The 26785-nt window shown below is 39.4% G+C and overlaps 1 protein-coding gene across 1 annotated transcript; it reads left to right on the forward strand.

Annotated features, from left to right (window-relative positions):
• The first annotated feature begins 8668 nt into the window (after positions 1–8668).
• parp12b (poly (ADP-ribose) polymerase family, member 12b) lies at positions 8669–26241 on the forward strand. The gene is made up of 8 exons (XM_061714903.1): positions 8669–9030; positions 11579–11714; positions 16351–16606; positions 19022–19084; positions 21241–21367; positions 21445–21610; positions 22456–22576; positions 23036–26241. The coding sequence occupies exons 1-8, from the start codon at positions 8696–8698 to the stop codon at positions 23170–23172; spliced, it is 1341 nt and encodes a 446-aa protein (XP_061570887.1). The 5' UTR covers positions 8669–8695; the 3' UTR covers positions 23173–26241.
• Positions 26242–26785: the final 544 nt, after the last annotated feature.

Genomic DNA, 26785 nt, shown 5'->3' on the forward strand with positions numbered 1-26785 from the left:
AGAATTGTTTTTTTTCTCTTTATCGTATAATGTTCATAAAGTGTAATACAATTCATGTCATGGGTAGTGTATTTTGAAGGATCAAATACTCAACATCCTTGATGGGCATTACTTTTCTCAGTAAAAAGTGTTACGTGGCAACGCTAGACGCCAAAAAGCAAAAAAAAAGGCGAAAATTCGGACGCTTATTGCTCGGCCGAACTTTATCGTAGAGACATCGTTCAAACTTTCAAACACTCGGCCCGATTGGCGCTAACGGACCCTACAACCTCATTATGCTAATTACTACAGTTTTCGCGATATTTACCTTTCATTTTTTTTTAAATTTCTGTTTGAATTTGGACGCTTGTTGCTAGGCAACAGGTTATCGTAGAGACATCGTACAAATGTCCCCTGACTCGGCACGCTGTGGACTTCAACATACTCAAATTTCATGAAGCTGGGATTTAAGGAAATGTTATGTCAAAATCCAGGCCAAATGGCCCCATTCATTCGGATGGGGTTTTGTACCATGGTGAAAAAAAATATAATATAATATAATATATATATATATATATATATATATATATATATATATATATATATATATATATAATAAAAAATTAATGCATACTACTGATATTTACTCAAAAGTCTGCCGAATTTAAGTATACTTTTTGAGTATATACTACATTTCGGACCTTAATTCAAATCAAATCTGCCTAACCGTCTTGCTATGGCAACAGCATTGTAAACAAGTTCTGCCCGAGTTGAAACGAGGAAACACAGGAGCTTTTTACCACCAGGTAAGGATTTATGTAAAGCTTTGACTGACTGTTTGTTTGAACTCAGCAACGCCTAAACGCGGCGGATATTATTGATTTGGCCGTAGAGAACATGTTAAACAGTATATTATCAATGTCTGACAGATATTTTGGCGGGTTCAGCTGAAGGAGCGAAAACAAATGGATCACGTGACCTAATGCTTCCTCAACTGTTTTTTTAGTCCATGCTCAGTAGTGATTAATCAATACTGAAATATCGATACTTCCGATACCAGATCTGTTTGCTCTAAAATTGATTCTCAAACTAAAATATTGATACTTTTGATCCTTCAGTTATTTGTGGTAAAGTATATCATTAACAGGAATATGGTGGACAGTAACTAAACTATTCAGATTCTGTCTAGTTTTTTTATTACACCAAGTGGACAAAATACAAATACAAGATACAGACAGTGGACATACAGTACAGTACAGTCAATGACATGACACTTATATTTTCTGAAAAACAGATTTTCTTTCAATTCAAAAAAGGTTAAAATGGATAAAATAAATACAATATATATGACCGACCTGTCCCACATATGGACTCACTTGAATTTTACAAAAAATACTAGTTATTTGGGATTTTGTTGTTGTTTTAAGCGTCAAAATGTCATGTGGTGCGACCGTCCGACCATGACTCCTGTTTGAAATCACTCTAAATGTTTTTAAACCAATCTTCTGCCCTATCTGGCATGATTTCCCCAGTGTCTTGTAGTGTGTAAGATTGCAACACATTTGTATTTATATTTCCATCATAATATACAAACAAAGTTTGACTGATTATGTCCATTTTGTGAAATATCATTAAAAAAAGAACCATTTTTGTATAATACTGAAAACTTGTAAAAAAAAAAAAAAAAGATGTCAAGATGTTAAAGCGACACTACGTAACTTTTCCACCTTAATATCATATTTCCAGAGTCATTGTGATGGTACATCAACTTCCAACAGGTTTAATGACACCTCTGTCATGGTCTGAGGGGTCTGTATCGCCTTCACTGGCACTATGTAACTTTGAGGAGCATGTTAGGAACCCTGCCACACTAAAAAACTACAAATCGTTACGACTTTGACTGCTTTACGGCATACGTCACTTCCCCCTCCTTCCCGATTCGCAGTCGAGACGAAAATGGGCGGGGCTTGGAGCTCAGAGCTCCGCAGAAGCTGATTATCTGTTGCTGCGTTGTGGCTGCAGCAGCTCCACATAACAGACGTGGGGAAAAGATCCTAATGGTTTAACTTTTCACCGGTTTCCTGCTCGGAGGCAGAGCCACGCAAGCCAAGTATCTGATATAACAAAGTAAAAGAGTGAAGGAGTCGTCGGCTCGCTTTGGATCGCGGCTGTAACGACCAAACACACAGTAAAGCATGATTTATGGTTCTGCGTTAAATCAACGCAGACCCACGGCGTAGGGTACGTGGCGACGCGCAACGTACGGTGCGTGTCGCCACGTACCCTACGCCGTAGGCTCTGTGTCGATTTAACGCAGAACCATAAACAGCCTTAAACCACAAACACTCACACAGACGGGCGTCGGATCAAAACTCGGGTTTTATTCCCCACTTCTCCAGCTAAACGCAGTTGCTGGCCAGCTCTCTGCGGAGCAATTAACCCCAATCTTCAGATAAAACTAGTTTGTTGAGGAAAAAATATTAACTCTATTTGTAGCTGCAGAGGGAAAAAATAATCTCACGAGGAAAACAAAAATATTGCTCACGCCTCTTCAACATAATATAGCAGTCAAAAAATAAGAAAAGAGAAGTAAGAGGGATACAAAACATGTACTGTATGTTGTACTATTATACAAATTTATTGAAACACATGGCTCTTCAGGGATTCAGGGATCTCTTAGGGATTTCATATGGATCCAGACCGTTAATAATCATTATTTTCTCCATATACCGCTCCCTGGCTTCCTTGTTTAAGGTATCCCGGTAAATTCCAGTTCCTTTCCAGCAGTTTAACATCTTTTTTTTTTGTGTTCCGTCTGTTCACTTGGTGAAACAGAAAAGCGTCCCGTGTTCTCTCATCAAAACAAATGCAGCGACGGGACAGGAGTTTTCCAGCAGTACGCGCTGGTGCTCATGGGAAACGTAGTGTTCTTTCTGGTAAAACACTACCGCTTTTGTCCACAAGATGCCGCCAAACTCAGAAAAGCTGAAAGTTACGTTGTGCTGCTTTAAGGAAATTAATTTATTTTAATATAATCATGGTTGCACCACATGACCTTTTTTAAGGCTAGTGCCAATTCATCTTGACCAAAAAACTCTGAAATCACTTAATTTAAAATTTTAATATGAATTTATGTGTACACATCATTCTTAATGTTTGTTTGACCTGCAATTGATATCCTTTTTTTTTTAAATTATTTTAAAATTGACCTGTTGAAAATCCTTATTCGTCATTGACCCACAAACAACAAGAAAAGATAACATAATATAATAATAAACTATAAAACAATATATCATGATAATTTTTAGTGATGGAAACACCTTTTTCTGTTGTTGTAACAGCTCGTCTGTATTGTGAATGAGGCCGCTACCTCCGTATAGTTCTGACTGTAAAATGAATACCGTAGCTAAATAAGTGACTGCTGCACCTTTTCCACCAAATCAGTTCCAGGCTGGTTCTGGTTCTGGTTCTGGGCCAGGTCTGAGTTTGGAACAGTTCTGTTTCCACTGATAAAGAACTGGCTCTGGGCCAGAAGAACCGGTTCCAAGGTAGCACCAGAGACGTTCAATAAACGAGACAGCCCACTACGGTTGTGTTTCCTGTATCTGTGTCACGTGACTGCCACGCCCAGACTGACAGTAGGTCCTGAGTCTAATGAGTCCTATGGGAAAAGTGAACGTGAGCACAGATTATTACCAGTTCCTTCGCCCCATAGTAACCTAAGTAAATATGGGACCCATTTTTCAAAAGCCACAAACCTTCTGAACATTCTGACACCAAAATGGCAATTTTCAGACCGACAGATTAGGAGAAAATGAAGTTTTTTTGAGACCTGTCTTTGTCTGAGCAACGTACTCTCGCGAGATTTGGCTCTCATAGCTCTCCTCTCTGGTGCTGATTCAGAGATTCAGAGATCTTTGAGAGAACTTTGGCAGAACTGCCAAAGTTCAAACTTGCTTCTTTGCTTAATAATACTGTTATTGTTATTATTGAAGTCTTTTTGGAAGGGAAAAAAAATATTAGACTGATCCGATGATCTTGTACTGGGTGGGCGACCACGCCCACTTAGGAGACAGGAAGTGGATACCATTTCATACCATATGCAGTAACGGTAATGCGCTATCTTCTGTATAGAGTATCTTTGGTAGCACCAACTCTTTGCTGGTTTAGTTACGTAAGCGGAGGGGGCGGAGTTGTTAAGACCAACGGCAATAGCCAGACTGGGAGACGGAGACATTGACTGCGTTTACATACACTCAATAACCCTTTTAAAACCTGAATATTGGCAATAACCCGGTTTTGCACGGCCATGTAAACACCAATAACCCCTTTGAATAACCCGAATTTGCTCATATTCCGGTTTTTAAAAACCCGAATATGACCCCTGGGTTACTCCTTTTAAACCCGAATATTCAGTCATGTAAACGCCTAATGGGATATCCCGATCAAACGGAACAGGAATTTGTTTTCTGCGCATGCATCTGTTCACAAGGAATCCTGGTCTTTTGGGTCCAGGACGTAATTCTAAACACGGCGAAAGGAAAAACCACGCCACACTTTTGGAGTGAGGAGGAGACTAATCACTTTATAAATGTAATGAAGGATATGAACATTTTGGCATTTGTAGACTGTAGAAAGTACCGGGATAGCCAGATTTACAAGAAGGTGAGCGAAAAGTTGCGCAAAGCAGCATTTGTTTTGAATTTGGATACAGGAAGAAGAAGCGGAAATTACGTTAATTGCGTCATCACGTTCTCCGCACATCGCTGTTTTGATCGAGATATCCCGAATGATTAATTACCATGTAAACATGGATAACCCTGTTTGCTCACGCATGTAAACGAAATATTCCGAATGTTTCAGTAACCGGAATATTAGCAATAACCCGAATTTTTCCGTTTGGCGTTTACATGACCGAATATTCAGGTTTTAAAAGGAGTAACCCAGGGGTAATTTTTGGGTTTTTAAAAACCCGGATATGAGCAAATTCGGGTTATTCAAAGAGGTTATTGGTGTTTAAATGGCCATGCAAATTTGGGTTATTGCCAATATTCTGGTTTTAAAAGGGTTATTGATGCATGTAAACGCAGTCAGAGTGTCACGTGGGGGAATGTGACACGTCATTATCAGCTGTTGTTACTATTGTTACTATGAGGGCGTGACCGACCTCTCAAACCTGACAGGTCGGTCACGCCCTCATAGTAACAATAGCTGATAAAGACGTGTCACATTCCACCACGACACTCTGAGGAAGGTGGAAGTTCCGCCGAAACTGTCATTAAAATTTGAAGGTAAGAACTCGGATCCTTGTCTGAAAAAAAGAAAACCACAAATACCTACTCAGCGCGCCCCGACTCGGCTCGCCTCGTCCTCGTTTGTTTTTAAACACCCAGATAGCAGTAGGAGGTTGGAGCGAAGCTGCTGTGACGTATTTGATTGTGTATCTAAACGAAGAAGACACTAAAGATGTAGAACCTGGAGGAGATGATAAATGTGCTGCTGGGTCTGTGACTTGTGTTTGATATCAAGTTAAAAAATGAGAGTGAAAGAAGCTTCAAGCGGCAACGCTTTTTTTTTATTTTGTTCGTCGGCGCTGATGAAAAGTCAGCTGGAGTCGTGAGCAGCTATGAAGCTATGAGCTCCTGGTGGATCTGGTCGTTCCTTATCGCCCGTCTAGATCCCTTTTTAATTCTCTCCTCAGCCACCAGGTTTATGAACATCTGACCCTCAGAGTTGGATCACCAAACAGACGTTTGCGCTGCCATTGCCTGTTGAATAAAATGAGGAAGCCGCGAGTCGTTCTCGCGCTGACTCCCGCTTCCTGACTCAGACGTCTGACTCCAACCCCCTGACCAATCGGTGGCCTGTAGTGTGATGATGTCAGATACAGGGCCGACTCAGCCACTTAGAACCTTGGCAGAATCGATACAGAAAAAGTATCTACTCGGCACGGCTCCACCCGCCTCGACCCATAGTTTAAAAGCGCAAAACGGGGGCGTGGCGAGTCGCGCTGAGTAGGTACTAGTGGAAAAGCGCCAAAAGATACCTTGGTGTTGCTGCAACTTTCACGCAAACGCAGCGACATAACTGACGTGGCTCCTCTTAGAACCCGAGCTGTGAAAAACAAACCGGTTCTCAGCTGATTCCCAAGTTGAACGAGTTGTGAACCAGAACCAGCACTGGACCTGGTTTGGTGGAAGAGGGGTATCTGATGTCTTGTTTTCTAACTATCTAGAATACACCAATTTTTTAGATTTACTGGAACATTAGGTGTATTTGCACATGTATCGGATCGGTATCGCTGATACCAGCCTGGATTTGACTCAATATCGAATCTGAAAGTTACGGAGGAGAATTAGGGCCGTGCAGGGGAAAAAATATTTGAGAGGGGAATTTTTTTTTTTATTGTGCACTTTGAGAAAAAAGTCGAAATGTCAAGAAAAAAGTTGAAATGTCGAGATTAATGTTGAAATACAATTTCGAGAAAAAAGTCGAAATTCTGAGAATAATGTTGAAAAACAATTTCAAGAATAATGTTGAAATTTCATGAATAAAGTCAAAATTTCGTCTTTTTTTCTCAACATTTGAACTTTATTCACCAAATTTTGACTTTTTTCTCAACATTTTGACTTTTTGCTCGAAATTGTACTCCAACATTAATCTCGACATTTCAACTTTTTTCTCAACATTTCGACTTTTTTCTCAAAGTGCATAATGACAAAAAAATCTTCCTCTAAAATATTTTTATTTTTCTCCTGCCTGGCCCTAATACTCTTCCCTACTGTGGCCAGTAGGGGCAATTGCTTACTTTGCAAAATATTAATTGAAAGATTTTTCTGCAAGTTTGTCAATTTAAAGATTTTTCTGCAAATTTGTTAATCTGCTGTCTGCTTCCATGGTGTTAATCACTGTCGATTACAATCTAACTACAACAAAAAGTTCTTCCAAGTGTATAAATACAAGTGTATTTGTAATGACAGGGAAGAACATGAAATAAGTTTATAGTGGGTGTGTGAATGATCAATAATCAGTGTTATTGGCAGTAATAGAGGGCCACAAAATCACCTTTAGCATAGGGCACCATGGAGGCTTACGAAATTTCGAGAATAAAATTGAAATACATTTGGACATTTTTCTCGAAATTGTACTTCAACATTTATCTCAACATTTTAACTTTTTTCTCGACATCTCGACTTTTTTCTCGACATTTCGACTTTTTTCCCGAAATTGTACTTCAACAATAATCTCGACATTTCGACTTTTTTCACGACATTTCGACTTTTTTCTCGACATTTCGACTTTTTTCTCAACATTTCGACTTTTTTCTCGAAATTGTACTTCAACATTTATCTCAACATTTTGACTTTTTTCTCGACATTTTGACTTTTTTCTCAACATTTCGACTTTTTTCTCGAAATTGTATTTCAACATTTATCTCAACCTTTTGACTTTTTTCTCAACATTTCGACTTTTTTTCTCGACATTTCGACTTTTTTCTCGACATTTCGACTTTTTTCCCTAAATTGTACTTCAACAATAATCGTGACATTTCGACTTTTTTCTCGACATTTTGACTTTTTTCTCAACATTTCGACTTTTTTCTCGAAATTGTACTTGAACATTTATCTCAACCTTTTGACTTTTTTCTCGACATTTCGACTTTTTTCTCAACATTTCGACTTTTTTCTCAACATGTAACGTATAGACCCGCTAAATCACCGCCCCCTCCACCCAGCTCCCTGCCTCCTCTCCTCTCCAGCGCACCATAAAGGCTGGTTTATGGTTCCGCGTTACACCGACGCAGAGCCTACTACGGCGTAGGGTTACGCAGCGACGCGCACCGTACGCTGAACCCTACGGCGTAGGCTCTGCGTCGATTTAACGCGGAACCATAAATCAGGCTTAACACAGAGCTGTTTAGAGCCTCTTCTGTTCTCATCACCGGAGGACAACTGCTAAAAAGACCCGCGGCCACTGACTGGACTTAAGATAAGGGGACACTGCTGCTTGCATGCCTTTATTTTTATGATTGTTTGCAGTGGACTACTTCGCCGTGCTGCTTTTCCGTGCATGCTTCGCCTGTCGCTCCCGGCTTAACTCTTCGACGCCGCTGTGAGCCTATGGCTTGCGGGGAGCTGCGGTCCTCTGGTCACGGACTTCCTCCCCGGGCTGTAGTCGCCCTGTCTGGGCTGTGTGTGTGGGTGTTTGTGGTTCGCTGTGCGCGCGTGTGTGTGGAGACGGCAGAAGCGTGTAGCAGTTGGTTGGAGGAGGTTTGGAGGAGGAGCGGAGCAATGATTGACAGGAAAGGGGGAAAAGGACGCGTTTTTCACGGCGCAAAAAAACACTGTCATAAAAAGCCAGGAAAAGATTACTAGAGTGAAGTTTTTCTTGTTACACCCTTTTAGACACATTTGAGGGATGTTGGCCAAGACTTTTAATGGTGTTAAAAGCATGTTAAAAATGATGTCACAATACCCTAATCTCGACATTTCGACTTTTTTCTGGTGAACGAGAGAAAAAAAAATCCTCTAAAATATCATTTAATTTTTCTCCTGCCTAGACCTAATACCGGAAGTGGAGGTAAATGCCAGGTTGTCGAGGCTTTTATTGTGACGGTCTGGACCGGATGTCGTCGCCACGCCCCCGCCACGCCCCTCCAGCTGTTCCCCGGCTCGAACCCTCAGCAGCGGCCGCAGCGGCCGCAGCTCCGGGCGTGATGTCCGGCCTCATCAGCACCGTGGTGTCCCTGGCCACCCGCTGCCTGTGCGGCCGCGGCGGCTCCATGCCGCTGCAGCAGCTGCTGCAACATCTGCAGCAGCGCTGCACCCTCTCCGAACCAGAGTTCCTCTACGTCCTCCGGGGCTGTGAACGGTTCCTGCTGGTCCCGGGACCCGGACCCGGAGCACCCGGGGCCGGGGAGGTCACGGTGGTGGCCCGCACCTCCCTGCGGATCTGCCCCAGCTACAAGCGGGAGCAGCCGTGCTGCGGCTGCCGCCAGCTGCACCTCTGCAAGCACTTCGTCTACGGAACCTGCAGGTTCGGCAACGGCAGGTGAGCACGACTCGAACCCCGTCCAGGTGTCCAGCTGCAGCCTGGACCAACCAGAACACGAGAAGAACCAAACATTCATGTTCTCATAGGGACTATTTAACCTCCCGCGGAGTGATACAGACTCGGTCCAGCAGCAAAACGAAAGTTAAGGAAAAGAAACTGAACTGCAGTAAAAACAGTGATGGTTATTATTATTAATAATAATAATAGTAATATCATTAATGTTAGTGGTAGTAGGTAAGAGTATTAGGGCCAGGCAGGAGAAAAATAAAAATAATATTAGAGGAGGAAGATTTTTTTTTATCATTATGCACTTTGAAAAAAAAGTCGAAATGTCGAGAAAAAAGTCGAAATGTCGAAAATAAAGTTGAAATGTCGAGATTAATGTTGAAACAATTGAGAAAAAAGTCGAAATGTTGAAAAATAAGTCAAAATTTGGTGAATAAAGTCGAAATCTCTAGAAAAAAGTCGAAATGTCGAGATTAATGTTGGAATACAATTTCGAGCAAAAAGTCAAAATGTTGAGAAAAAAGTCAAAATGTCGAGAAAGAAGTCAAAATGTTGAGATAAATGTTGAAGTACAATTTCGAGAAAAAAGTTGAAATGTCGAGAAAAAAGTCGAAATGTATTTCAACTTTTTTCTCGACATTTCAACCTTTTTCTCGAAGTTCACAATAGAAAAAATCTTCCCCAATTTGGTGAATAAAGTTGAAATGTTGAGAAAAAAGGCGAAATTTTGACTTTATTCATGAAATTTCGACTTCATTCTTGAAATTGTATTTCAACATTAATCTCGAAATTTCGACTTTTTTCTCGAAGTGCATAATGAAAAGAAAAATCTTCCTCCTCTAAAATATTATTTTTATTTTTCTCCAGCCTGGCCCTAATACTCTTCCGTAGTGGTAATATTTATAACCACGTTGATAAAGTTTAAAAGCAGCTGATTTGAATATACAAATGAATATACAAAACAACAGGTATACAAACAGCACATTGTTGACAGTACTTAAAAGTATATCAATTACATCAGGGGTAGTTATATATATTAAATAAAAGTAAGTCATTACAAGAGATGGTTTAAGGAAAAATAAAAATAAATAACTAAATAATACATAAATCGAGAGTACAATAAATTAATAAATCAAACAGGGGTTTCAGGAAAAAACTTTTCATAGTGGCTCAATAAGGTATTACTTTTTTTGTTATTTAATAAAATCAGAGATTTAAGCAAAGAGTTAAGTTCCAGGAGAAAAGGAGCAATCTTAGGTAGTGATTTTGCAAATTTTTGTTTGTGAATAAAACATTTTGCATATAGAAATGTTTGCATATACAAATAGACTGAATTTGTGTTTATTTGCATGGCGTCACTGTGACATGAAACCACAGCTCAGGCCTGTAAGTTTCAGTTTCCTGGCACAAGGCGTGGGTTGTTCCTTCCAAATGTTATGTTACAAACAAAATCAGAAAACTACATTTAAAAATACTACATAACATAAACCCTTCTAACACATATATCTCAAAATTCCTTGACATCGATAACAAATGTGCCTTTTGTAAAACCTGAAAGTATTAACTCACTTGTTTTATGGCTCATATAGCAGCACATTTTGGAAAGAACTTGAGAGCTATATACTCTGTAAAACAACACATAAAATCAACATTGAAGGGAAGAATATTATAACTTATTTTGAATTCAAAGAAAAGAAGTTATGTACTATTGTCAATCTTTATATTTTATTAGGAAAATTTCACATCCATAAATGTAAATAAAAAAAAAGTTTCAGTTTCCTGAGAAATGAAATCTTAGATGAAAAGAGTTGGATACTTAATCTGTGCTTCATATGTGTGGTGAAACAGGAAGTATCACAGATGTGAACGCTGCGCTTTGATGTTCATGACGACTTTGAATATGAGATTTGATGATCTGGTAACATGTTTCTGAAACAGTTACATCAGCATTCTGGGAGGTGATTGGTCCTTACAGCATCATTAGCTGCCAATACTTGCTGTTGAATCCACGGAAGAGTATTAGGGCCATGCAGGAGAAAAAATACTTGAGAGGGGTAGATATTTTTTTTATTGTGCACTTCGAGAAAAAAGTCAAAATGTCGAGAAAAAAGTCGAAATGTCGAGATTAATGTTGAAATACAATTTCAAGAATAAAGTGAAAATTTTGTGAATAAAGTCGAAATTTCGCCTTTTTTCTCAACATTTCAACTTTATTCTCGACATTTCAACTTTTTTCTCGAACTGCATAATGAAAAAAAAATCTTCCTCCTCTAAAATATTATTTTTATTTTTCTCCTGCCTGGCCCTGATACTCTTCCGTATGAATCTCAATATCATACTAGTATTAATATGTTGCAGAAATACAGTCATATAATTCATGCAACAGCTCAGAAAACAGTTTTAATAACACTAACCCAAATCGATATCGGATCGAATCAAATCTTGATAATCGATTCTGAATCTTAAGAATCGGCATCGAATCGATTCTTGACATTTGAATCGACCCCCAGCCCTGATCACGATCTCCTATTCATCACAGGAAGCCGTGCAAGTTCTCCCACGACATCCAGTCTCCCCACAACGCAGCGCTGCTGGGTGAGTGTACGCTGCAGGAGCTGACGGCCGAGGAGCTGTCTGTGCTGCTGCTGCAGAATGACCCGTCGCTGCTTCCCGAGGTAACACCCCCCACCCGCCGCCGTCTCCGGATCAGACATGTTTACTCAGGCAGGCGGGGACCAGGGGCCAGATTCACCAATATGTTCTTAAGAATGATCTTAAGAAATGTCTTAAGATCTAAAATTAAGAAGTCGATAAGAAAGTTCTTAAGTGCAATTCTTCAATATTTTCTTAAAGCAGCACTATGTAACTTTTCCACCTTAATATAATATTTCCAGAGTCATTGTGATGGTACATCAACTTCCAACAGGTTTAATGAACCTCTGTCATGGTCTGAGGGGTCTGTATCGCCTTCACTGGCACTATGTAACTTTGAGGTGGATGGTAGGAACCCTTTCACACCTCGGTAAAGCACTACCGCTTTTGTCCAAAGGAGCCGCCAAACTCAATAAAAGCTGAAAGTTACATTGTGCTGCTTTAAGAACCGTCTTAAGAACTGTCATTTCTTACCAATTTCTTATTTTTCCTACTTAAGAACTTCTTAAAATATGTCATTGCATTGCACGCGCCAACAAACAACATTTATAGGTAGTTTGGTCTTAACCGTCAGTCACTCACTAAACATGGAGAAGGAGAAAAAGAGATGCAGGAACTTTTCAAGGTTATGGTGGATGAGATTAATGTGTTGAAAAAAATTATTGTTGGGGAAAATTAATAATAATTAACTAACATGCCAACTAACAGTTAACAGGCTATTTGTGTAATTAATTACAAAGTATATCCTCAAACTATGACCTACTAGTCTAAACTTGTCTAAAATGTGTTGAAAAAGGTGATATTAGAGGCTTATTATTATTATTATCATTATTATTATTATTATTATTATTATTATTATTATTATGCTAAACTAAGTTTGGACAAATTATCTTATTCAGAAACAGCCAGGAAGCTTGTTGGTGTTTCCTGTTTTATTTTGAAAAGCTGTGTTTTGAGCTTGTGGTGTATTTGCCTCGTCCCTGCAGGCAGAAAGAGTCTCACGACTTTTATGACACGACAGCTGAACTTTGACGAGGGCGCAGTTTCTGACGAACGAGAGCGATTGATTGGAACGATAATGGGAGGGTTTGATAGGGAACATCAGTCTCTCAGTAGAGCGTCGTCGGCGTACAGCTTGAGATGCGTTTTATTTTTGCTGGAGCTTCAGTCCTGACTGGTGAGAAAGAAGAGGATGAGGAGCAGATGAAGAACAGATAACGGGGAGAAGAGAGAGAGTTGTGTGAAGCTGTCTGATTATGTCGCGACCAGGAAAAGAAGAAATGAAAAAAAAACACAAAAAAACAAGAAAACAAATAAAAGGCAAATAAAAATTGACAAGTGGAATGACTTTGCTGAGGTAAAGTAAAGTTCTTTCAATTTTTAATGTTGATAATTATCACTCACAATTAGTCTTAATTTTAAAATACTTACATCTCATATTTACATAAAATATTATCAATCAATCAATTTTTATTGAACATGTTAAAAACAAAAGAACAAACGGATTCAAGAGTAAAAAATGAAGTCTATCCAGAAAAAAAATAAGAAAAAATCAGTAAAAATCTGCCTAATGTCCATCAATGTTCATTTTTTAAGAAAAAGAAACTTTTATTTTTATGTGAAATCCTGAACAAATTTGTTTTCGGACAATCTGACTGAAACTCCGGTTGGCTGCTCCTGGGAACAAGTAGATTTGGCCCAAGTGTTTTCTGATTGGTTCAATTCCCGGAGTCTTGCTGGTGGGCGGAGTTAGTCGTCCGTGAAGCTGGTTAAACGTTTTTCCTTTTCTGTAAACGCTGGACGTCTCCAGTAAATACGATAATTACCAGCTGATGTGTGACGTCATGGATTATTATCGTCTTTATTTTACTCATCATCTGTAAATATAAACGTTTTTCTCTGTACATCCGTGCTAATTTCACTAACTTAAGCTAAAATCCCAGATCAACCGAATAATGGAACCTTTGTTGACACGATAATAACCCAGATCTTTTGTACTTGACTGACCACCGGACGAAGAAGCGAGTCGATGTCCAACTTTACCGCTGGAGGAAACACATTTACAGTCTGGTTCATAAACTAGCGTTGGTCGCCATCGTTGTCGCAGATATAACTTCCATGATTATATAAAGCCAGAAACGTACGTATAGTTGGGGCGGGGCTTACGCCTACGCTTTAGCCACCTATACACCACTTTTACTTAACACTCAGCGCCGTTTTGACTTTTGGGATGTGAAGAAAAACAGTCATTTATATTTTAAAGAAGATACTTTTCGTTGTGTGGTTGATTTTACCAACACACAACTATGAAAGCTCCGACGGTCCGAGGATGAAGTTTAGCTCAGAGCCGCTAGCTTGTGAGAACCAAGAGTCGTGTCCAGAGGTGGGTAGAGGAGCCAAAAATTGTACTCAAGTAAAAGTACTGTTACTTCAGAATAATATGACTCAAGTACAAGTAAAAAGTAGTCATCCAAATAATTACTTGAGTAAAAGTAAAAAAGTACTTGGTGAAAAAACTACTCAAGTACTGAGTAACTGTTGAGTAACGTCTGATTTATTTTTTTAACACAACCATTCAAACAGACAAAAGTACAAAATAATCATCTTCAGGCAAAATAAATCAATAAAATTAATTAAAATTAATAAAAAATAGCTTAAATTAAAATAATCTTAAAGTAAATTCAAGTACTTTAATAAATAATAAAATAAATTAAATAATAACAGAATAAAAAAATTAATTAAGCACAAGAAGCACAAAATGTCAAGCATTTGTACTTTTCTTTTTTAACCAGGCAGAACTAGAACAAACATGAACTCATAGAAACTCTGTGTGTGTTTGAGTCTGTGTAAATGTGACAAAACATGCAAAAACAAACATTTTTTCCCAAAGAATCACTCAGTGATGTCATGAGATTGATGCGTACGTGGATAAAAGGGATAAAAGAAAAGTAACAGCTCAACGTAGCCTAATGTAGCGGAGGAAGAGGAACAGTTTCTTCTTCACAAATCTACTCAAGTAAAAGTAAAAAGTATAGTGATTCAAAACTACTCCTAAAAGTACAACATTTCCAAAAAAATACTCAAGTAAATGTAACGGAGTAAATGTAACTCGTTACTACCCATCTCTGGTCGTGTCTTATGTTTTTTACGCATTAGTTCATCTAAAAATTGGCAAATGAAATGTGCTTTTAGACCTCTTACAATACCTGTCTTTGCACGTGGTTCTGAAGAGTTTACCCACCAGCTAACGTAATGCCGGCGCACCAGTTGGAGCCAACTCGGGACGTTTTATTTTGAAAATAAATGGAATTCCTCTGTTATTCTTCTGATTTCCTGCCAGCTCGAGCTGCTGCAGTTGAATGTCGACATGGATTCAGTGGGAATCTAGTGGTTGGCCTTTTCTACAAGTTCAGTAGCATGCTGAGCTTCTTTGGTGAAGCTATGGAAAAAAAACAAAAAACAATCTTTGATCCACTGCTGGATCAGATAAAACAACAAGGTCGGCAGCTTTCCGTCACAACCAAGAGCACATTTCTACGACGGAGTATTAGGGCCAAACTAAGACAAAAAAAAATTGGAAATTACGAGAATAAAGTCATAATATAATGAGAATAAAGTCGTAATATTACGAGAATAAAGTCGTAATATTACGAGAATAAAGTGGTAATATTACGAGAATAAAGTCGTAATATTACGAGAATAAAGTCGTAATATTACGAGAATAAAGTGGTAATATATGAGAACTAACAGGAAGAGCATCTTCTCTCTGTTAAAATGAGGATATTGATCATCTTGTGAAGTATATTTATATATTTATAATATATTTAATATTACGACTTTATTCTCAAAATATTACGACTTTATTCTCGTAATATTACGACTTTTTCTCACAACATTATGACTTTATTCTCATATTATTATGACTTTATTTTCGTAATTTCCTTTTTTTTTGGTCTTAGTTTGGCCCTAATACTCCGTCGTACATTTTTCTGGACACATCTCGATAACGAAATATTAAGTACGAAGTAGCTCCAGTGGGATAGGAAACTTCTTTGTTGTTGCACACTTCCACTTTTAAAATGACCACTGAAGTTCTTCCAGAAATCCAGAAAATATGACCGTAGAAGGAAACCCCGCCCTCTGTGATGTCATAGAGAGCCAAAGTTAGAAAAAACCCTCAGGAAGTACGTGCTCTCAGCACCGTGATATGCTGCAATACCACTCAACTCAGCTCAACTTTATTTATAAAGCACTTTAAAACAACCACAGCTGAAAAAAGGTGCTGTACACAAATAAATAAAAAAACACAGGAACATAAGACACTTACCAAGAAATGTTAATTTCTTTAAAAGGCGCTTAAAAATGCACTGATGGGACCAAACACCATCATCTCTGTTTTTTTCTCGTTGAAGTTTAAAAAGTTCAATACCACATATGTTTACCTCGGTCTTTGAGCCGCCGATATATTTAAGATGATGATTTATTATAAATCGGTGTAGATGATATACAGAAAAACACAAAAATTTGCACTTTAACGAGAAAACAAGTACAAACCGTGAGCTAGAATACGTCCCTCCACTTTTGTCCGATGTTTCGGTGTCTTCAGAGTTTCCTCCACGACTCTTCCTCTCTGACTCCAGCTCTGTGTTGTTCCTTCAGGTGTGTGTGAAGTACAACAAGGGCTCCGGTCCCCATGGCGACTGCAGCTTCCAGAACAGCTGCACCAAACTGCACCTGTGTCAGCACTTCCTGCAGGACGACTGCATGTTCGGACCCCACTGCAGGCGAAGCCACGGCGTCGGCGAGCAGAGCCAGCGGATCCTGGAGAAGCGAGGGCTGAGCATCCAGAACCTGCCTTCCCTCTACAGGAACATCCGCCACCTCGCCAACGCCGCCGCAGAGGAACCTGCTGCAGGTGAGATTAAGGGCCAGTCCCAATACATCCCCTAGTCCTACTTTTCAGCCCTACCCCTAAATTTTGCGCGTTCCCGTGAAGGTAGTGGTGTCCCAATTCCTCTTTGCATCTAGGGGGAGTGGACTTTTCGAGGGCTAGTGTGTATGAATCTGGCCCTTCACAGCGAGGGATTTCAGATGCTGACTCTTTCTCTGACCGAGGGCCAGAGAAATTTCCCAGAATGCTTTACGTCATCATTTGCAGACTGAATCAAACAAAAATGGCTGACATTTCAAATTTTTAGTGAATAAAATCAATATTTTGAGTTAGTTTCTGCATAAAAATGCGTTTTGATTACATTTCTAGCGAGAAATATATATTTTACTTTCATAATATTTACTCAGCAAATCTACAGAATCACTCGCTTGCTTGTTTTTTCAGATCTCGCCAGAATAAAGCCTGATTTATGGTTCAGCGTTACACCAACGCAGAGCCTACGGCGTAAGTTACGCGACGACGCACGCCGTACGGTGTGTGTCGCCGCGTAATCTACACCGTAGGCTCTGCGTCGATTTAATGCGGAACCATAAATCGCCGGCGGCTCTTATCATCTCCGAAAACATCGGATCAAATTTCTTAACAGGCGTTATTTGGATAAACTGAGCCCAGGTTGGGGATCTTAAAGGTTACTTTTACGCCTGAAAAAATATCTTAATAATAAAGTGGCATATTAACAGCGCTACAGCGGAAATTAAAACAGCTTCTAGCTCTGGGCTTCCTGATATGGTGTGACGTATGTGCAAACGTAACTACGCAGTCGCTTACGTACCCGAACGTAAACCACGCAGTGACGTAGCAAGTGGTGTCCCAATCCCTAGGGAAGTTTACAAGGGCCCTACCTATTTTTAGGGTGAAGTGGTAGTGAGTGAGGGCTAGTGGTAGAAAGTAGGGGGCCCTTACACCTCCGCTAAATCAGCCCTGAGCCGGATCAGCCCCGTGTTCTGAATTAATATGAGAATCGATTTAGAAATGGAAAATCGATTTTTTTTCAACACAGGCCTATATGCTACGTATACTTTTATTGATTGCATAAAGACTGTACCTGTAAATTGGAAGAAAACACTCTCACCAACAAGAACTCCGTGGAAGATGAGACTGAAACAAATCTACATTGTGGAGCACATGACAGCTAAGCTGCAGATGAGAATGGACCAGTGAAGGAACATTTAAACATGTTACCATCTAAGTGCTAACTTGAACAAATGTGACTGAAAAGTACGGAAGAGTATTAGAGCCATGCAGGAGAAAAAATGTTTGAGAGAGGAAGATTTTTTTCTCGACATTTCGACTTTTTTCTCGACATTTCAGCTTTTTTCTCGACATTTCAACTTTTTTCTCAACATTTTGACTTTTTTCTCGAAATTGTACTTCAACATAAATCTCGACATTTCGACTTTTTTCTCGAAATTGTACTTCAACATTCATCTCGACATTTTGACTTTTTTCTCGACATTTCAACTTTTTTCTCGAAATTGTACTTCAACATTAATCTCAACATTTTGACTTTTTTCTCGACATTTCAACTTTTTTCTCAACATTTCGACTTTTTTCTCGACATTTCGACTTTTTTCTCGAAATTGCACTTCAACATTAATCTCAACATTTTGACTTTTTTCTCGATATTTCGACTTTTTTCTCGAAATTGTACTTCAACATTAATCTCAACATTTTGACTTTTTTCTCGATATTTCGACTTTTTTCTCGACATTTCAACTTTTTTCTCAACATTTCGACTTTTTTCTCGATATTTCGACTTTTTTCTCGAAATTGTACTTCAACATTAATCTCAACATTTTGACTTTTTTCTCGACATTTCGACTTTTTTCTCGACATTTCAACTTTTTTCTCAACATTTTGACTTTTTTCTCGACATTTCAACTTTTTTCTCGACATTTCGACTTTTTTCTCGACATTTCAACTTTTTTCTCAACATTTTGACTTTTTTCTCGACATTTCGACTTTTTTCTCGACATTTCGACTTTTTTCTCGACATTTCAACTTTTTTCTCGACATTTCAACTTTTTTCTCGACATTTCGACTTTTTTCTCGTCATTTCGACTTTTTTCTCGAAGTGCATAATGAAAAAAAAATCTTCCTCCTTTTATATTATTTTTATTTTTCTCCTGCCTGGCCCTAATACTCCTCCGTAGAAAAGCCCTCTGTCAAGGATTGTTCAAAAATGTCTCTAACTATTGTAATTGTCATTGGTAGTTTAATAAAGTTAAAAACAAAAAGAAGCGGGTGTTAGCGGCACCTGAAAGGAGCAGGACTGGGACATGTGGACCACAACGCTGGATTAGCCTGTTCAGTTACGGCTCTCTCATGGTCATTTCGGAGATAAATGTCTCGTATTGGTGTACTTTGTTTGTCAACCAGCTCACAAAGACGAGTCGGAGGTCATCTGTCTGCACTTCATCAGAGGGAGCTGCAGGTTCGACGGTGAGTTCACCTCATTGAGGAAAGGGACGGGTACAAAACTTCCAGCTTGATCAGAGTTTTTAAGGCTTGTAATGCTTGCGGTCCAACATTTAATTTTCTTTTTTGTCTTTGTGATAACAATTTGCTATTTCCTGCAGTACAGTTTACATCTTTTCAGTTGCTGGTGACCGTTTAATTTTTTTGTTTTTTAACCAATGGGTGTTTACTACTTAATCTTTGTATCTTTTCAGGTTATTCACTGGAGTTAAACTGCTCAAATTTTTTTTGTTATTACATTTTTTATTTGCAAAATAGTCAGACAGCTTATACATGTTTCTCTACAATTTGTAAACATATTAAGTCTCATCATGTATGCATAGAAGAAAGAAAGGGGAAAAAAAGAAAGGGAAAGAAGGGAGAAAGAAAAAAGAAATGGATAAAAGTAACCTAGAATTTAAGTAACAGGGCATCCTTACAAAAACACTTACATTCTCCCGGCACACAGGTATACATATATATATATATATATATTTATATATATATATATATATATATATATATATATATATATATATATATATATATATTTATTTATATATATATATATATACATATATACCTAAGATAATAGACAACTGTCAACTCCCAAATGAGGGAAAACAATAGTGATAGTTAAAGAATAACCATGAGAGTCGTTTTTATCTTTCATTTATGATTTCTCTATGATTTCTCCCTCAAGCCGCAAAAGTCCCTCAAATGATAATATTAGTAAATTAAATAAAGATAGTTTGCTGCATACATGTATAGCACTAACTTATAATTGTGTAGTTATTAAAACAAGAACAAAAAAACAGAAACTGCTCAAATTTAAGTAAAAACTGGAAAAATGAGGATGTTCTGAACTTTCCACCAGCAGTATACGATACTACGGTCCCTCAAATATCAGGTTCCAGTCGGCTGATGAGTTTGTTTGTTTGCTTGGTTTTTTGGGTAGTTGGTACTTTAGTTATTATTATTATTATTAGGGCCCGAGCACTTACAGTGCCAAGGCCCTATTGTATCTGTAGGAGATGTTCTCCTCGTTCTCGTTTTTATTTTTCTCGTTTTTCTTCCGACAAAATGAGGGCCTTTTTTCCCCCTAAACGTGCCCCAAAAGTCACCAAATTTTGCACGCAAGGCAGGCCTGGCGAAAAATGTGATATTTAATGGTTTGCATTAATGGCCGTGTCAAAATGGCTCAACAGCGCCCCCTAGAAAACTTTGTGCCTCAAGCCCCACAATACGGTTTGACGTAGATGAACGAAAATCCCTACACACCTGTATCATGTCGCAACTTAAAGAAAAGTCTCTTGGCGCCATGGCCGAAACCGAACAGGAAGTCGGCCATTTTGAATTACTCGTGTAATTTTGGCGCAATTTATGCCATTTTTTTGGCCGGTAATGCGACCCGAACCATAACGTGCACCCAGGTGTGTTATACATCAAAATGTGTGTCTAGATCAGGGGTCGGCAACCCAAAATGTTTTATAGCCGTATTGGACCAAAAACACAAAAAACAAATATGTCTGGAGCCGCAAAACATGAAAAGTTTTGTATAAGCCTTAGAATGAGGGGAAATGGCAAAAGGAGGAATGTTGAGAAAAAAGTCGAAATGTTGAGAAAAAAGTCGAAATGTCGAGATTAAAAAGGAAAGGAAAAAGGAAGAAAAAAAAGGAAAAAAAGAGAAAAAAATGAAAAAAAAAGAAAAAAAGGGAAAAAAAGAAGAAAAAAAGGCCAAACATTTTTGAAAAAGCTCCAGGAGCCACTAGTGCGGCGCTAAAGAGCCTCATGCGGCTCTAGAGCCGCGGGTTGCCGACCCCTGGTCTCGATCCTCCGACGATGGGCATTACTTTTCTCAGTCAAATGCGTTACCGTGGCGACGATAGATGGCAAAAAGCGCGACTCCCCTTCATCTGATTGGTCAATATTTGATAGTTCCTATTTTCTGCCATAACTTTTGAATGGTTTGACATAAAGAGTCCTGGGTGGTGTCATTGGACTCGGTTTTGAGTCCTTGACCATAATTGGTGAAAATTGCACGCGCGAGGGCCCGTTCATCGCTGCTTGCAGCTTTAATTATTATTATTTTATTATGAGTGCTGCTGCTGCGACATTGACCTCTCTGGTGGTGGGTGCAGATGGATGCCACCGCGTCCACTTCCACCTCCCGTACAGGTGGCAGGTGCTCGATGACGACACCTGGACAGACCTGGAGAACATGGAGGACGTTGAGCGAGAATACTGCGACCCGGCGAAGACACACAGGTGAGTTGCGCTTCACCTGAGCTCAGTTTCAGGTGTAATGAAGACATCTCTGAAAGCTTCCCTGTGATGTTTGGCAGCGAACTTTGGCCTCTGGATTTCCAGTCGATGACGTGGGACTTGGCGCCGGTCCGCCGTCTGTCGACGATCTCCTGGGTGACGAAGCCGGACCACTACACCCTGACCACCCAGTGGCTCTGGTACTACAAGGGGGACCACCATATGTGGGTGGAGTACGGACAGCCGGTGAGTGGCGCAGGGTTCTGGTTCCTGCCAACCAGTACTGGAGTTGAGGGGAGTTGAGGGGGGATGGAATCCCCCCTGAAATAAAAATGGTCAAAATCATCCCCCTGTAAAACTGCCATCCCTCCTTTCTATCCCTTATGTCATTTCATCAATGAATGTGGTTTTACTGATATTTCAACATTTAGAGTCATCACCAGATAAATAACACCAGAAAAATAACTTATTTGACAATTTTCACCTGTTTCAAGTAAATTTTCACTTGAAATAAGTAGGAAAATCTGCCAGTGGGACAAGATTTATCTTCTCATTACAAGCAAAAAAATCTTGTTCCACTGGCAGATTTTTCTACTTATTTCAAGTGAAAATCTACTTGAAACAGGTGAAAATTGTTGTTTTTTCCAGTGATGAGTCTTGTTTTAAGTGTAATGAGATTTTTTTACTAAAATGAGACATTTTAACTAGAAATAAGACAAATATTCTTGTTAAGATTGTGAGTTTTTGCAGTTTCCATGTTACTTATCCTGTGAAGGACAGAGTCATATTGATAAGTTCAGAAAAGTGTTTTTTATTGTTGTGTTTTGATGTATTTGATGTAAGCCCAGTGGATATTTAAAGCTTACAGAAGGCTGCATTTAACTGCTGCTATGTCATTCCTGCAGTATTTCTGCAGCTGTTTTGGTCAGTGCTATTATTTGTAATATATTATATTATTTGTAATCAGCACAAATTATCTGTCCCCATATGATCAAATCCACCATCCCCCCTGATTTTTTTTTTACAACTCGAGTACTGCTGCCAACAAACATCAGAGATTGTAATGTTGACGTACTGAGACGTCTCTACAGGAGCAGAAGCGTCCCTCGCCATCAGTGACATCACAGACCCTGGAGAAGAAGTTCCTGTCGGACAGAACAGCCAAAGTGGAAGTGAAGAAAGGCCAAAGACAGTACGTCATCTGCTTCAAAGGTACGACGTCGTCCGGCACTACTTTTACCCCTTTTTCCACCAAACCGGTTCCAGGGCTGGTTCTGGTTGTATTGTGTTCATTATGTCTTCAGTCTTGATAAGCTTTGTGGTTTTCTTTTGTGTTTTTGTGTTTCTTTGTGTTTCTTTTGTTTTCTTTTGAGAGAGACTCTCTGAAAAAGGCGGAAGTTCTGCCAAAACTTCTTTATGTTTCTGCCGATCCTTGTCTGAACAAAAGAAAACCACAAAGCTTATAGAGCTGGTTCACAACTGGTTCGACTAGGAACCAGCTGAGAACCGGTATGTTTTTCCACAGCTCGGGTGCTAAGGGGAGCCACGTCATTACGTCTCTGCAAACGTCAGTTACGTCGCTGCGTTTGCGTGAAAGTTGCAGCAGCGTGACACACCAAGCAGCTGTCACTCAAAAGTGTTTCCGTGGTGACGGACTTTTCCTCCCTGCAGATATGTACCAAAGGAACCCCAAACACAACACCAAGAGGAGAGTGCGCCGCCGGCCTCGCTTCGTCTCGGCGGCCGAGGTGGAGAGACTGGTGGCGGCGCGGAGTCACATGGTCCTGCCGGACTGGATCAGGATCTGATTCTGGATCAGGATGTGATCCTGGTACTTCCTGACTGGATCAGGATCTGATCCTGGTCCCCGGAGCTGCAGCTCTGGTGGATCCTGCTCCTTCGGCTCCATCAGAAACATCTCAACAACGTTCAGGTACTGAACCTCGGGATTGAGGTCGGTTTAAGTCGGACTTCAAGTCTGTTACTGTATTTTTTATAAACATTTTGTCAGCTCCTTGACCATCTCATCTGTTTCTGTTACATTTAGGCTCTTTTTAGCATTTTTGATCTGCATACAGTGAAACACTGACTAGAATTGTGTTAGCATGCACGTTTACTGCAAAATAGCAAATGTAACTAGCCTAACGGCAGGTTAGCCACCATGTAAAACCTGCTAGCTGGAGCTACGAGCATCACGGTACAGTAATCCCTCGCTATAACGCGGTTCACCTTTCACGTCTCGCTGCTTCACGTGTTCTGCATTCTGATTGGCTAAACAGTCTCTGTGCTTCTTCACTTCCTGTGTCAATAACGTTGGTTGCTTAGCAACAAGCTGAGAACGGCAAATGGGCTTCAGCAGCAGCTCAAGAATGGAACCCTTTGATGAATCGTTCATTAGAGTTCTCAGATATATAATCAATGGTGGCATGTTGGTTTATGAGAAGAAAAAAGAGCGACAACAACTACCCATAACTACTGTATGTTCTTCTTTGGAAAAACACACCTGCACAGCGGGCTTTCAGTCACAATTTGTCCTACTGTAATTATTAGAGATGCACCGATCAGGATTTTGAGGGCCGGTCACCGATCACAGTGTGAAATCCATAAATTCGTCAATAGTGTTGTCTCATGTACAACACTGACATTGTATTATTAGGTATCAAAATTAAGAGATGAGAAAGTATCATGAATTGACTTTTTTTTTATTGCAGGCTGAGGCAATATGCAATATTTATACTCTCTTAGAGTTGATACAAGTTGTAAACTATAAACCTTAGTTTTCCTGAGGAAAAATGAATGAAATCTTAAAATAAAAAATGAATTATGAATGATCAAGCTTTGTGAAAGTTTTAGCGATAGCATCTGCAGCATGTGAGGAAACTCTTGTGAGTGAAGCAAAACTCTTCACACTAGAACTCCAAATGTCACTCGTGAAGCGACTGACACGATTGTCGTCCTGCATGAAGCTTTGGTTGTGACTGTATATAGTCTGGTAAAACTCCAGCAGACATTAATCAGTGAAATATTTACGAGTCAGCAGCGCGTACCGCGGATACAAGCTGCTAACGATGCGTTTAAACCCGATGCTACAACGACAAGCGTCTGACGATCAAAGCTTATGAATCCATTACCTTACGATGTAGTTCTTTATTTTTCTTGCTGCCGTTTAAACATCTCTGTTACAGGTGAGTTAGCGGCATTGCTGCACCTCCTGTTCTTTATACAGGACTGTCTCAGAAAATTAGACCATTGTGATAAAGTTCTTTATTTTCTGTAATGCAATTAAAAAAACAAAAATGTCATACATTCTGGATTCATTACAAATCAACTGAAATATTTCAAGCCTTTTATTATTTTAATATTGCTGATTATGGCTTACAGTTTAAGATTAAGATTCCCAGAATATTCTAATTTTTTGAGATAGGATATTTGAGTTTTCTTAAGCTGTATTACAGAAAATAAAGGACTTTATCACAATATTCTAATTTTCTGAGACAGTCCTGTATACTCCTTGATGTGAGAAACTTTCAAATGTCCTATCAGCTTTGTTGTGTTGAAATTCTTTTATAACATTCCTCCTTGGGGTGTCTCCTTTGCACACTTTGCAAACTGCAAATTTGTTGTCCTTTTCATACATTGTAAAACTCCCGTACAGGCGAGGCCGGTCACGCCCCTTAGGACACCCGGGTCTGGGATGTGGGAACACATGCACGCGCTGGCGGCGGTTTGGTGTTGTAAACGTCATCTGATCGGCTGCTTTGAACTATTATTTTCAGAACGCCGATCAAAACCGATAGGGGCATTATCGTCCGATACCGATCAGTGCATCTCTAGTACTTATTGTATTTTTTCCATAATCATTTTTCATTTTCTTCCCATTCAAATCCAATTGCTCGGGTCGCGGTGGGGCAGTGCCGATCTACGCAATTTGAAGCCTTGTATGATAATAAAATAAATAAAGGTAACTACTTCACTGATTTCAGCTATCACCGGTTCTTTTTTTGGAACGTAACCCCCCGAAAAACGAGGGATTACGGTATTAGCCCTTTACACCCGGCCAGATCTCAGATTGATGTTCTCATATGGCATTAAAAAGGCATTAAAAGTCCGTCAACGATGACGCTAGCTCGTTATCGTGACCCTCTCTTCTGCCGTCACTTGTGCTTCAGGAACGCAGGTTAGAGTTTATTTAGCTTCATCTTTTCATCCAGACTGTTTGTTTTGTTCATTTTTTCAGCATCAAGCATTAGTTTTTAACTCCGTCCAGAACATTCCCAGGGTTTATGTTTTTATTTTTCTCACTATTATTGTTCACTCTCCACCTTGGGGTCCCTTCAGCGGTTGGTTCTGCTGAAAACTTAAGTTCTGATTGGTTTGACAAAGTTCTGTAACAAAAAAGAAAAGTCTGAGTGAGCAGATCTGCTCATGGCCAAACACAACGCTGAATAAATCACCACAGATTTCTAGTTGATCCTTTTATTCCTACTAATCATCGTGGCAGGTTTCTAAATTGAAATGTTTCATAAGTTTACGAGCCGACCGAACCGAGTACGGTGGTTTTTAGCATTACGACTCACATAAAGCACTTTCTGCAGCCTGTAAAATGTTCTGTTTTAGATCAGGGACATTTTGATATTACATTTAAAAAAGGTAGCAACCTTTTTCTGTACATATATTTTATTTTTTTAAAGATTCTTTTAATAAACCATGGGAAGTTTATTATTTTTTTAAGCTGTTGTCAATTTCTAAACCTTTGATTTCTTGCTGATATTTCAAAATGAGTCTTTCATAGATGCACTGAACTCTTGTGACCTCGCCATCAAACTGTCATGCTGCTTTTCATTTGCTTCACAATAAATTTGACAAGAAAACATAAAGATCTGTTTGTGTATTTTCATCTGGGGAAGGTGGTACATGTGATTACAGCTGCATTTGACCCCGCCGGCCACCAGGGGGCGCCAAGCTACAGGCTCAGTCTCCACATCTGCTATTTTGGAAGAAATAAAATGACCCTTCTTCCTTTGTGGCCTCCTAAACAAACTGTAAAGAACGTAGATAATGTTGCAGGGCATATTCCAGCAAATGTGAGTTTACAGCAAGTTTACTGTACCCGGAACATTGGTGTACACGAGATAAAATATTAAAATAAGCTCTAACTCGATAAAGGTAACTTCAGATACGCAGTTAGAACTAAAATCTCAAATAAAAACATCTTAACATGTTGTGTAACACAACAATGGCGCTACACAAATAAGACGTGTACTTATCGTCTGACAGTCTGTTCACTTTGAACCTTGCTGAATTGAATTGTGGGTTCTGAATGTCGTGGCGGAGCTTCCAACCAAAGTTCTGACACCTCAGTGTGAGTGACAGCCAATCAAATTGCAGCTAGATAGCTAAAATTTGCCAAAAAATTGTACA

Source organism: Cololabis saira, chromosome 23 (assembly GCF_033807715.1).
Source record: "Cololabis saira isolate AMF1-May2022 chromosome 23, fColSai1.1, whole genome shotgun sequence".
NCBI lineage: Eukaryota > Metazoa > Chordata > Actinopteri > Beloniformes > Belonidae > Cololabis > Cololabis saira.